This window comes from Monodon monoceros, unplaced genomic scaffold (genome assembly GCF_005190385.1).
Source record: "Monodon monoceros isolate NGI ecotype Baffin Bay Population unplaced genomic scaffold, NGI_Narwhal_1 Super_Scaffold_2, whole genome shotgun sequence".
Classification (NCBI taxonomy): Eukaryota; Metazoa; Chordata; class Mammalia; order Artiodactyla; family Monodontidae; genus Monodon; species Monodon monoceros.
Genome location: NW_021703776.1, coordinates 77,055,890 through 77,069,395, shown reverse-complemented (window position 1 = coordinate 77,069,395; position 13,506 = coordinate 77,055,890). Strand labels below are relative to the sequence as shown.

At 38.5% G+C, this 13,506-nt stretch overlaps 1 protein-coding gene across 14 annotated transcripts in view; it reads left to right on the top strand.

Moving 5' to 3' along the window:
• The window catches only part of CADPS2 (calcium dependent secretion activator 2), a 499,759-nt gene that overhangs the window by 463,814 nt on the left and 22,439 nt on the right, over nt 1–13,506 (top strand). For 12 of the 14 annotated variants that reach the window (XM_029233024.1, XM_029233030.1, XM_029233033.1 and 9 more), the window contains one exon: nt 9,978–10,085. In XM_029233024.1, the coding sequence (XP_029088857.1) occupies nt 9,978–10,085 (108 nt within the window). Of the gene's footprint in view, nt 1–9,977; nt 10,086–10,865; nt 11,200–13,506 lie in introns of those variants that run through there. The other 2 variants (XM_029233028.1, XM_029233029.1) reach the window with 2 other exon arrangements.

Sequence of the window (13,506 nt, the reverse complement as noted above, 5' to 3'; positions counted from 1 at the left end):
GTTACCATAAGTTCAAGGTCAGGGAGACTTGAATAGGTGAAGCCAAGAGAACTTTTTGGAGCAGTGAGACTGTTCCATGTAATACTGTAATGATAGATATAAAACACTATGCTTCTGTCAAGTCCTAACTTTATAGCACAAAAATTGAACCTGAATATATGAAAATAATTTTTAAATCAATTAGGATATCATGGGATCCTAGGATGGAGACTGTGATAAAATAATCTAAACCCTACTGCAAATGTATGGAATAACCTCACTAAAAAAAGTTGAAGGAAAAAAGTGCTGATCTGAGTCACTTTTGAAATGGGTGGCATATGTAAAAATAAAGGAAAAAGGAACTGTACATAAACATTGTACTCTTGTTGAGAAAGTGTTTCCTCCCAGGTTAACAATTCAGAAACCACTCTACGTGTATAATGGAATTGAACAATTAAGTAAAGGGTGGTGGCTGGTGGGAGCCAAGTTTCCCATGGAGTGAGATGTTGAAGACAAACAAGAGGAAGAGGCTAGAATTATCCCTGTGGTAATGGATTGGAGTTGGAGCCATCAGTGTGAACTTGTCTTTAGCTTAATATAGATAGAGCTGGTTGCGTATAGAAATATTTTTAGATATAGTATATGCACGGGTTAGTATATACACATATATTTCCTCGGTTTGTTAGCTGAGAGAGCCTAGAAGCAGTGATATCCCAGTAGCTACAAGCACACCCAGTGCCCAGATCGTGGTCTCTACTCTCCAATAAAATGAACCAGGATTCCTTGAAGAAATGGCTGACACTAGGACTGGGGCAGGAAACACAAGATGAGCCTGGAGCATCTTATATATGTGTGAGAGAAAGTAAGGAAGTGTCTAGAAAGAAAAACCCACAATGATAGGAGATATGTTAAAGGGACCCAGGAGACCCCTGAGAGAGCTCCCAATGGCCTGAGCTAGAGTAAGTTCAGCAACCAGATAAATTAGGTAGTGTTAGCTTATAACACAAAGTATAAAATATATATCTGTTAGTCCATACTGACGTAAGTAAATGATTGACTGAATAAATAAATGGGGGGGGGGGCTTCCCTGGTGGCGCAGTGGTTGAGAATCTGCCTGCCAATGCAGGGGACATGGGTTCGAGCCCGGGTCTGGGAAGATCCCATGAGCTGGGCCCATGAGCCACAACTGCTGAGCCTGCGCGTCTGGATCCTGTGCTCCGCCACAAGAGAGGCCGCGACAGTGAGAGGCCCGCGCACCGCGATGAAGAGTGGCCCCCGCTCGCCGCAACTAGAGAAAGCCCTCGCACAGAAGCAAAGACCCAACACAGCCAAAAATTAAATAAATAAATAAATAAATAAATGGGGGAAGGACTTCCCTGGTGGTCCAGTGGTTAGGACTCGGTGCTTCCAATGCAGGTGGCGCAGTTTCGATCCCTAGTCAGGGAACTAAGATCCTACATGCGGCGCTGCCAGAAAAAAAAGAAATGGAAAAGATAAATCTCCCAAGCAGAAGAATTCCAAATAAATCATGTAGATACTTTACTTCCAAGGAGACAGTATAACTCCGTACTCCTTAAGGCTGTACATAGCAACTCCCTTCCAAAGAGCACAGTATGAAAAGGAGGGTGAGGAGAATGGATTTATCAGGGAGAAACCTGACAGTATTACCTCAGCCAGTTTACTGAGGTCAACATCAACAGTGATAAATTATATAGATAATATTTATTCTTGATAAATATTCTGTGGTCTCCTTCCAGAAGCCTATAACTCCAGTCTAATCAGAGGAAAAACAACAGACACATCCCAATAAAGGGACAGTCTACAGAATATCTGACCAGTACTCAAATTGTCAAGATCATCAAAAAGAAGGAAAGTCTTATAAATTGACAGGAAGAGGTTAAAGAGACATAATGACTAATTAAATGTAATGAGGTCTTCTGGACAGGATCATGGAACATAAGAAGGACATTAGGTAAAAACTAAAGAAATATGAATAAAGTATAGACTTTAGTTCATAATGTATCATTATTTGTGCATTAATTGTAACAAATATACCATACTAATGTAAGATATTAATAATAGGGGAAACTTAATGGGGAGTAAATGGGAATTCTCCATACAATCTTCACAATTTTTCTATAAATCTGAAATTATTCTAAAATTTAAAAAAATTAAAAGGCAATGGACTAGGACTTAATACCTGAGGTTTAATTCCTCTTATGCTGCTCTATGCCCTTGGATTAACTGTATGACCCTGGGCATTACTTCACTTCAGTGGCCTCAGCTTAGTTATCTATAAAATGGATGAATAAGTTATATAAACTGCATTAGTCCCTCTAACTGTGATATTCTATCATTCTGTGAATTCTAGATCTCTGTCCTATTCCATCCAAGAAACAACAGAGCCCATAAATGTCACTTAGAAGATGATAGTAAGGTAAAGAGCTAGAAAAAAAATTCTTCAGAGAAATGAACAACATCTTCTAGCAAATAATCTCATTTTTGAAATTTTGAAAAAGCAAAAAACAAAAAATACATTTTATGAAATGAAGCGTTAGAAATATAAAATTATCTATGATATCAAGTGGCATTCCTAACACAAAAGAGAAGGAGGAATTCATGATCCTAGTACATACTTGATTGTCAGGTATTCCATATAATTATAGCACAGCTGAAGATGTATAAGAGTCAATAACAAATGGGAGAAAATAGTTGCAAATGAAGCAACCGACAAAGGATTAACCTCCAAAATATACAGGCAGCTCATGCAGCTCAATATCAAAAAAACAAACAACCCAATCCAAAAATGGGCAGAAGACCTAAATAGACATTTCTCCAAAGAAGACATACAGATTGCCAACAAACACATGAAAGGATGCTCAGCATCAGTAATCATTAGAGACATGCAAATCACAACCACAATGAGGTCTCACCTCACACCAGTAAGAATGGCCATCATCAAAAAATCTACAAAGAATAAATGCTGGAGAGGGTGTGGAGAAAAGGGAACCCTCTTGCACTGTTGGTGTGAATGTAAACTGATACAGTCTCTATGGAGAACAGTATGGAGGTTCCTTAAAAAGCTACAAATAGAACTACCATACGACCCAGCAATCCCACTACATGGAAGCAGCCTGAGGGCCCATTAACAGATGAATGGATAAAGAAGATGTGGGACATATATACAATGGAATATTACTCAGCCATAAAAGGAAACGAAATTGAGTTATTTGTAGTGAGGTGGATGGACCCAGAGTCTGTCATACAGAGTGAAGTAAGTCAGAAAGAGAAAAGCAAATACCGTATGCTAACACATATATATGGAATCTAAAAAGCAAAAAAAAAGGTTCTGAAGAACCTAGGGTCAGGACAGGAATAAAGACACAGACGTAGAGAATGGACTTGAGGACATGGGGAGGGGGAAGGGTAAGCTGGGACAAAGTGAGAGAGTGGCATGGACATATATATACTACCAAATGTAAAATAGATAGCTAGTGGGAAGCAGCCTCGTAGCACAGGGAGATCAGCTGGTGGTTTGTGACCACCTAGAGGGGTGGGATAGGGAGGGTGGGAGGGAGACGCAAGAGGGGGGAGATATGGGAATATATGTATATGTATAACTGATTCACTTTGTTATACAGCAGAAACTAACACAACATTATAAAGCAATTATGCTCCAATAAAGATGTTAAAAAAGAGTCAATAACAGAAAATGATTCAAATCAAGTCATTTAAATATAACATGTTATGAACATAGTCTTATGTATCTTTGTAATCTGTACTTTCATGACACTTCTTTATGAAAGAAAAAATATCATACATAAGAGAAAAATCATCAGTATGTTCCTGAACAGAAGTGAATTTCATTATCTCCTGCTTCTTAGCAAAGAAGCTAGTAGCCGACCCCTCCCCACCCCCGTGATATCTTTCTAATCAGGGTGATAAACTGTGACCTTTGGATGGTTTGGTAGATTTTTTCTTGGTTAAACAACCCTATTCTGGAGAGCAGTTCCTGTTGTAGTTGCACAGTTCAAGGCTCCATCATAGAACCTTGGAATGTTCATGGTGGCAAAGCCCTTAGACATATAAGAAAAGCAAGACCTCGAGGGGGTGAATCTGTTCCCCCTGCTCAGCAGTAACTTAGATGAAGGGAACTCAGATCTGCAAGAGGGGAAGGGAGAATGGCTATAGTAGATGTAGGACCAGCATGAAAACATTCACTTTAGCTTTACAGACGTGAACACTAGGCCCAATCCAAAACTTCAGTAGATTTAAAGTAGAATATTAAAACTAACCACCCCCCAAAAAATATTGCCTCCCTATAAGGTAGGGAGGATATAGATGATAGCAATGTATGTTAAAAAGTTGTATGAAAAATTAAGTGAGACCATAATGTAAAGTAGCTGCTTAAAAAAACAAAACAAAACAAACACGAGGTAGTACAACAGAGACATTACAAACCCAAACTCAGGAGCCAGACTGCTTGAGTTTGAACCCTTGCTCCATCACTTTTGCTCAGTATCTGTATGACCTTGGGCATCAGTTTCCTTTTTTTTTTTTTTACAGCTTTATTAAGGTATAATTGATATATTTAAACCTGCACATATTTAATGTCCATAATTAGATGAGTTTGGACATAGGCATATACCCATGTGGACATCAATTACTTTATCGAATGGAAATAGAATTATACCACTTCTAGGCTTGTTGTAAATATGTTAAGTACTTTTCAGGATTCCTGGAATGAAGTTAGTGATCAATAAATGTTAGTTGTCATCATACATTATTACTGATTATAATAAATCTAGTGTCCAGATTCTAAAGAATAATCATTCTGCTCTATACTATCTTGTTCACATCTGTGTTATTGTGGGAAAATCCATCTGTAGTCTTTTAAAAGCGACATATAATTTTTACTTTACCTCCTTTTGAAGAGAGCAGCCAGCATGGTTAAGGGGATCTGGAAATAATGGCTTATAAAGAAAAAAAGGGAAATTGGAATATTATCCTTGAGAGAGGAAAACGCTAAGAGACAAGAGAGTCATGTTTAATACATGGAGTTCCCATTTAAAGAAGCCTCAGTCTGTATCAATCAAGAGGATAGAACTAGGATCAGTGACTAAAACCTAGTGGGAGGGCTTCCCTGGTGGCGCAGTGGTTGAGAGTTCACCTGCCGATGCAGGGGACACGGGTTCGTGCCCCGGTTCGGGAAGATTCCCACATGCCGCGGAGCGGCTGGGCCCGTGAGCCATGGCCGCTGAGCTTGCGCGTCCGGAGCCTGTGCTCCACAACGGGAGAGGCCACAACAGTGAGAGGCCCACGTACCGCAGGGGGAAAAAAAAAAAAATTTGTCTCCTTGTTAAATAGACACCATGACAGTGTTTGCATAGTGTATTGTTAACCTCCTGTGGAAGGTTAAACGGGCTTCTTCTGTATCTAAATCTGTAGCTGTGAAAAATGTCTGCAGCATTGCACCCACCCACCCATGAATGGGGAAAGTGAAGACTTGCACCTGTGGGATTAGGTGTAGCAGCAGGAAGTAAGAGCATTTGCAGTGTGTAATTAACAAGGAATTTTTTGCTTTTCTTTTTTTTTTTAAACGGCATTTTCATCTCACTGGGTTAACCAGTGATTAGCGCTCGAAAAAAATTTGGTGGAGTCTGCATCCTTACTTAAACTCATTCCCTCGCTGGTGTATTCTATCATGCAGCCAAAGTCAGAGGAGCTCACCTTACCATACTCCATTCCCATCCATATTTGATTTCTTTATGCTCGTGGGGGAATGTTTTTAGATATTTGTATCCTTTTACTATAACTTCGTTAGCCAAATTCTGTTCTTTTCTGAATCGAATTAGAAGCAATCCAGGAAGGCTTATTTTGATTTATAGAGATTACTACCCTAAGAAACAAGATGGAGAAGTTAGTGCTTAATGAACTGAGGATCTCAAAGTTTTTTGTTTTTTTTTTTAACATCTTTATTGGAGTATAACTGCTTTACAATGGTGTGTTAGTTCCTGCTTTATAACAAAGTGAATCAGCTATACATATACATATATCCCCATATCCCCTCCCTCTCGTGTCTACCTCCCACCCTCCCTATCCCACCCGTCTAGGTGGTCACAAAGCACCGAGCTGATCTCCCCATGCTATGTGGCTGCTTCCCACTAGCTATCTGTTTTCCATTTGGTAGTGTATATATGTCCATGCCACTCTCTCACTTCGTCCCAGCCTACCCTTCCCCCGACCCCGTGTCCTCAATCCCATTCTCTACGCTGCGTGATCTCAAAGTTTTAAATGGGAGAATGGAAAACAACATTTACTCTCTCTTAGTGGTATTAAATACATAATGTGCTCGCTATGTGGTTTTTAATTGTTATTTTCTCGTTCATTAAGAAAACTGTAATTACAAATATAGCAAAGATTTCTAAATGTAGCTCTCCAGAACAAAATATCCTTGATAAAAATTCATCCAGATCTACAGTTGTTGAAGTTTAACAGGCTGCTCCTTTGATAAGGTTGGAGACACCCACTTGCACCAGAATGTGTAGCAATATTCTACCTGGTGATGCAGTCCCATGCATGCTTTTCATTTACACACCAGCAAACAAAAACTTAACTGAGTGTGTTCAGTTTTTTGCTTTTTTAACTAAACTTTATTTCCTAATAAGATAACATGTAATAATGGAATGAGACGCAGTGACTTCCAAAATATGTAGATCTTACTGCCATAAAACAGAGTCTTTGCACAAAGGAGCACTGAACCAGCGATAATGTCTTCTATCCAAACACATTTGTACTGTAAGTAGAAACTGTTTAAAAGGAAAATTACATCTTTTTCAGCAGTTTATCAGAGATAATTACCCTTCATACACCAAAGGAAGGATAAAGGGTTTTAAAGAACTATAATTCTAATTGGTAAATGTCACCAGCTGTTGCAGTTATCCTTACTTGTGTATATTCTTTTAATGATTATAGTCTCATGCCACAAGCTACATGAAAATATATTCACTAGGTGTGAAATTCCCGTATGTCACAGTTGCAAGAATACGTAAACAGCTCAAAGATAAAGGAAGAAATAATGCTAATGAGGAATGTAAGAATTGTAGGTTTTGTTTTCTGGCAAGTGGATCTTAATTTGCCAAAGGGGAGAAAATGTAATTTCAAAAAGAAACAAAGAAAAAGACAACACTTAATTTGTTGAAATAAACTTTTAAATGAGCTTTACTTCACACCCTCAACCACGGTTGTGATTTTCTTAGAGAGCTGTAGAACTGTCTCAGCTTACAGATTTCAGTATTATATCCCTCGGGTCTGCGGAAGGGAATAGCACTGAGTTTTCTCTTAGGCTTAAACTGTAAAAGTATTTGTTAGTTTTAGATGACAAAAGATAAATTCTTCCTGGACAGTGTTTCATGATGTCTAATGTTATCTTAAAAGTGATCAAGGAAATGGGAAAAAAAATTACCTTCGGGTCTGTGGCAAGTGTTTAAAGCCATCATTCTCCATTTTCTCCTGGCTGTAACTCAGTTTCCAGTGAGTCTGATGGGTCAAGTGATTGACTAGTTTAAACTTCTAAGCGTACTCTTCTTTTGAAAGGCAGGAATAAAAATGGGGTAGCGGTGGGGAAAAATGGTGGAGGAGGCACGCCTCTCATGTGTTGATTCTTAACTCTCAGTTCCTCTGGGCTGTGCCCAGCCGCCTTGGTATTATATACATATCACAGTATTTTGCTTCTAGGCACCTGACTGAAACTCAGATGTAGAGCTGACTTGTTATCATGTATAGAAAGTCGTTCTCCTGTCATTTTCATTCTGCGGCAGTATCCTTTCTGAATGTTCACACTTTCAGTGTCTTGACAAATTTGAGAGGCATGGAGAGAAATCCTTATCTTATGGGCTAGCTGTCTTCAACCGTTAATAGTAGTTAGTAGTCTTGTACAAATTACCCTGCCTTTTTACTGGAAAAACTTACGTATAACACCCCTTGCCCCCAAAGAAGAAAATAACCTAGGCTTCTCTTGAGTAGCCTTGTAATTATTTAAACTTTCAGACATTGCTTATGAGAATTATGTAGAAAAATAGTGAAGGCGTGAATTTGGTAAGTTGTCTCCATTAAGTTTGGAATATATTTCCTACATTGTGTATGGATGCTCTGGAAGGAAAGATCAGTGAAGACATTTATATAAATAGTTGTTTCAGATTATAGCTAGTCACGAATTTTGTTATAACAAGGTTATGGTTTTTGGTTTATGAATTTATTTATTTATTTTTTTGGCTGTGTTGGGTCTTCATTTCTGTGCGAGGGCTTTCTCTAGTTACGGCAAACGGGGGCTACTCTTCATCGCGGTGCGCGGGCCTCTCACTGTCGTGGCCTCTCTTGTTGTGGAGCACAGGCTCCAGACGCACAGGCTCAGTAGCTGTGGCTCACGGGCCTAGTTGCTCCACGGCATGTGGGATCTTCCCAGATCAGGGCTCGAACCGGTGTCCCCTGCATTGGCAGGCAGATTCTCAACCACTGCGCCACCAGGGAAGCCTCCTCAAGGTTATGTTTGACAGGATCCTTCCGTCCATGTGGTATAAATTTCCCTTCAGGCTAAATATAAGAGGTAAATATATAAGAACTTTCTGTGATTTTCATTGCCCAGAAATAACTTTGTTACCAAAAACTCAAATTAATTTGTATTAATGAGATATGCCCAATGTCTATACTGTGCACTGGTTAAGAGATGGGCAGTTTTATCATTGTATCAATACATAAAATACAATCCCCTCCCGGAAAAAGAAGTGATAAGAACTTTGTCCTTCATTTAAGGAAAAGGCACTACTACTGTCCTAGCATCACTCAGATGTATATCTTGTCTTTCCTGCAGTAGTAATAGTTAAATGATTCATATCCTCTTTCACCTAGTTTCCTTATATTATTTACTTTTACAAAGAGTCCATTGATGGAGTTTGTAAGTGCATCCTGTAGATACGAAATTATGAACGACTGACATTGACTTATTCGGGCATCAATTCTACCATTTCATCATTATTATTGTCCTATTCTAATTAAATGAATTACTCAGTGTAGACTATGAATCAACCCCAGGTATAGAGTATACAGATCATCTAGTCCAGCTATGTGAAACTAAAAGAAGAACTAGAGATAAATTTAGAAGGAAAACTCTTTGGGAGCCATTCAGGTTTTTGTCCCTCCCTGGTGCTGATTCTGTAGACTCTGTAGGAAGGAGGAATTCTATTAACTGCCTTATCTTGTCTAATATTAGAAGACACCAAACGTTGAGTAACTTTGGAAACTTATCTAATCCACACCTTTGGCTCTTCATGGGAGACTAGTTCATCAATATTCTTATTGCATTTCTAAAATAATATAAATCCTTGAGGTAGTATTGATAAATATGGATGAGTAGAAGCAATGGATAGCCCACAAAATTTTGATTTGCATTTCACTTTGTAATGCATTAAATATTTTTTGTTCAATATCTTCCTAATAAGAAAATTTATTTTGTATCCCTTGAACGCCCATAGTAGTTGAGGAAGGCAAACCAAGGAAAGCTAACATTTTTAAAAATATATATGGATAAACCAGCCAGAAATGATGAAAAGGAAATTGAACTTACAATTAGGAAATGATTATTGCATGTGGGAATTTTTTTGAAAAATGTATTCATTTATACTGCTTGGCATATTGACCTAGCAAGTTAGCCATTAAAAAAAAAAAAAAAAAGAGTATCTACTAGCTTACAACCACATATTTCTAATCATCTTAATAATGATAAGTAACTATGACTCAAGTTATAGACCTCAATAATAAACTTTCATTTACTTTAATTATGGAATTTGAAGGTGTCCATTGTTGATTTGATCTTAAGCATATTTTTCTACTGTAACTTTTGAAAGGATATAAGGAATGATTTTCTAGGATGATGATTAAATAACATTTTCACAATCAAGACGTGATATTGTTTTATTCCCTGTGCTTTTCCCTCACAACAGAAACCAGGAATGGATCTGGCAGACACCTATATTATGTTTGTTCGGCAAAACCAGGATATTCTTCGAGAAAAGGTCAATGAGGAAATGTATATAGAAAAGTTGTTTGATGTAAGTACCCTTGCAAATCATGCTGGCTTTGCAGATGTACTGTGAAGGAAACAGTTACACTTTGATGGTATGTCTGCAAAGCAGACTCTCTTTTTTTATTTCTTTTTCTTCTACGCAGCTAATATAGTTAACCATTTTATTTCTTTGACTGCTGACAGAAGCCTTAACTGGCTTTTTTCTATACTTGGAAACTGTCACTATTAGAGTGAGAGTCTCAAAATCCTTCTAAGGTTAATTTTAGCAAGCAAGGTGATATCCAGTTTACCGTTGTGTATAGTTTACATCACTTGCCTTTAAAGCAGTCCATAAACAGAATCAGACTGTAATGGATTTGGCCCCTACTATAAAAGTTTTTCTTAAGTCAGTATGATAGTCTTCATTTAAACAAAGAAATAAGCTGCAATAAAGGCAGATATCTGCCACTGTACTGTTAGTGTGCATTTTCATCTTGCTTTCTAGTACTGACGTTTGCTAACAGAATACTGCTGTAGTCTCATGAAGGTCTTCACTGAGGCATGGCAGCTCCTAGAACGGGGAGGTTGTGGTTTTAGATGGCCTGATCAGCAAGTTTCATTCACCGAGTACCTGTAAAAGAGACTAAGAGAGCAGTCCATTTCAACAACAATGTTGTCACTCATTTGTAATTATTCAGCAGTCAGTTCAAAGGAAATGGTACTTTGCTTGTGACATAACTTGGCATAATTCACTACAGTGCTGATCCTGAAATGTAGTATTTGCTTTGAACTGTATTTATTTATGTACATCTTCTCTGCATTTTAGAAATGCTTTTCTGGCAGTTTCATTTAATTATGCAAGTTTCTGCAAATGTTTTCATAACAGCAGTTCACGGGCTTCATGGTGACACTTCAGCTGTGGCAGTTACAGAAGGTCCTGCTACGTCATCATCTCCACCATGGTCTGTCATGTCAGTGTTTGCTGTTTGTCGGATTGGGTGGTCAAAATGAGCCTTATCTTTCATATTTTATGTTTCTAGCCTCTACCCAGGCTGTTTTACAATAAAAGTATCATCTGTTTTAATAAGCTAAGTGTTAATATGTGTGAAAAGAATGATTTCCTAAAAGCTTTGATGCCCCGCAGGGGTAGAAAAATTATCATCCATCCAGCTGGCTCGTTTACAAAATACTGAAACCATATTAGCAACTTCTGCTTCCACTTGGTATTGCTCTGAATTTACACGCATATGTTTCACTTCCAAGTTCTCTTTTACTTTTTTTGCTTATGTGGTAATTTTCAAAAATGTTGAACAGAAAAGAAAAGTTGAGTTGATGTTATTCCCATTATGTTTCTTCTTGGTATAGCTAAAGCACATCTTCTATGGTGAAAAAATGGTAGAGTCATTCTGGAAATAGGCCACTGTGTGTGTGTGTGTGTGTGTGTGTGTGTGTGTGTGTGTGTGTGTGTTTCTTAACATCTTCAATTTTTTGTCTTGGCGACCTATTTACTACAAAGCTTGCCATCAGATTGTAACAGAGGTAGAATTTCTTTTCTTTTTTTATAAATTTATTTATTTATTTATTTTTGTCTGTGTTGGGTCTTCGTTGCTGTGCGTGGGCTTTCCCTAGTTGCGGTGAGCGGGGGCTACTCTTCATTGCAGTGCGCGGGCTTCTCATTGTGGTGGCTTCTCTTGTTGTGGAGCATGGGCTCTAGGCGCGCAGGCTTCAGTAGTTGTTGCACGCGAGCTCAGTAGTTGTGGCTCGCGGGCTCTAGAGCGCAGGCTCAGTAGTTGTGGCGCACTGGCTTAGTTGCTCTGTGGCATGTGGTATCTTCCTGGACCAGGGCTCGAACCCGATGTCCCTTGCATTGGCAGGCGGATTCTTAACCACTGCACCGCCAGGGAAGTCCCAGAATTTCTTTCTTCATAAAGTTATTTCCTACTTAAACTCCCCTTCGTTCACCAAACTTCTTTTGAAGACCTTTTGTATGGCAGCAATAACAAACGGAGCTAACTAAAGTGGATGCCAGGAGGCCAACATTAAAGTGATGTGCTAGTTTGATTGTCCTGGTGATAGGTATATACTTTCCTTTCAACGCCTAAGCATCAGACATGGCTGTGAGTTTGCTTCTAAGGGGAACCCTTGACAAGCAACCATTCTGTTTTGGTTGTGAAGGTTTTGTCATTCTGTGTATCCCCAGTAGAACATTGGACTTGTTATTTGTAAAATAGTTATGATGTCCTTAAACATTCTAATATTTTTAAGTTGCACATTTTTATTACTGTAATTAAAAATAAAAAGTAAACTGTAATTCTATTGATATGTCACCAAGAATAACATATGAAGGGGTACCGAGAGCCCCTAATTAGCCAAGACTGAATTTGCCTCAATTACAGTTAGTAAATGAGAGGTTATCAAGTATGTGTTGAAAGGTAAAGTAGAAAGTGTATCTTAAGCAACAGATCATTACTGAGAGACGTTATATAATTACTCGGCTGGAGCTTAAAATAATATTGTTAGGTGTCAAGAAACAGTTGAAAGTAATGACCCTATAAATCCTGTTAGCAACCTTAGCCTATTACAGATAAAAGACTGAACAGTTTTATTCAGGCATCGTGACAAACTTTTGCTATTCCAGTTCGCTTCCTGAGTAAGGAAATGGAGCCTCCCACCTTCAGAGGCAGAAGAAAATGCGTACACACACACTCACACGCCTGCGTGCAGACGCGCGCACACTCACTGCAGTGAGTCAATACTTAGTGGTTTTAACCCACCCAGATGAGAGTACAGGGCCTGCAGTTTCTGGTCATGAAATATGAGAGCTTAACTTCTTACAAAAGATGTGCTTTTTATCCAGATGAAGTTCACTTCGTTCTAGAACACATAGCAGTATTTCCATATAAAACAATTATGCTACAAAACACCCATCCTGCCACCAACACCAACACTTTAAAAAAGAATGCGTGTGTTTTACTAAGGAATTTTTTTCCGCATGATGCCTCACGCGTGAAAAAGACTGCTGAAAATTCTGTGAAACTGGCCCTGAGAGTAGTAATTAATTACTTGTGGTGTTCCTGGCCTCAGAAACGTTTTGATCAATTAAGCATCTTACTAGTTCCTGATACTTGTGGCTAAATACCTTAGGGTTCTGATTAAATAACTGTACCAGGGACTAAGGTAAAAAAATGACCATTGCCCTGGATTTGCATCCATTGTTTTGGGGATGCACCTACAAAGGAGAATGGTACCTTCTACTGTTGTCCATGTGCAGCACCCCACCCAGCCATACACCATGACTCTGCTTCCTAAGCATCCTGCACTAATATTATTATTGTTCTAGCCCCTGATGGAAGTTTTCTTATTTCTTCAGTGTGTTAAAGAGGGGGATGACTAAAATCTGTATTATCTGAAAGACCATAGATAGGATAATCTTAGACGTTTACATCAAATCTTGAAATATTAAAACT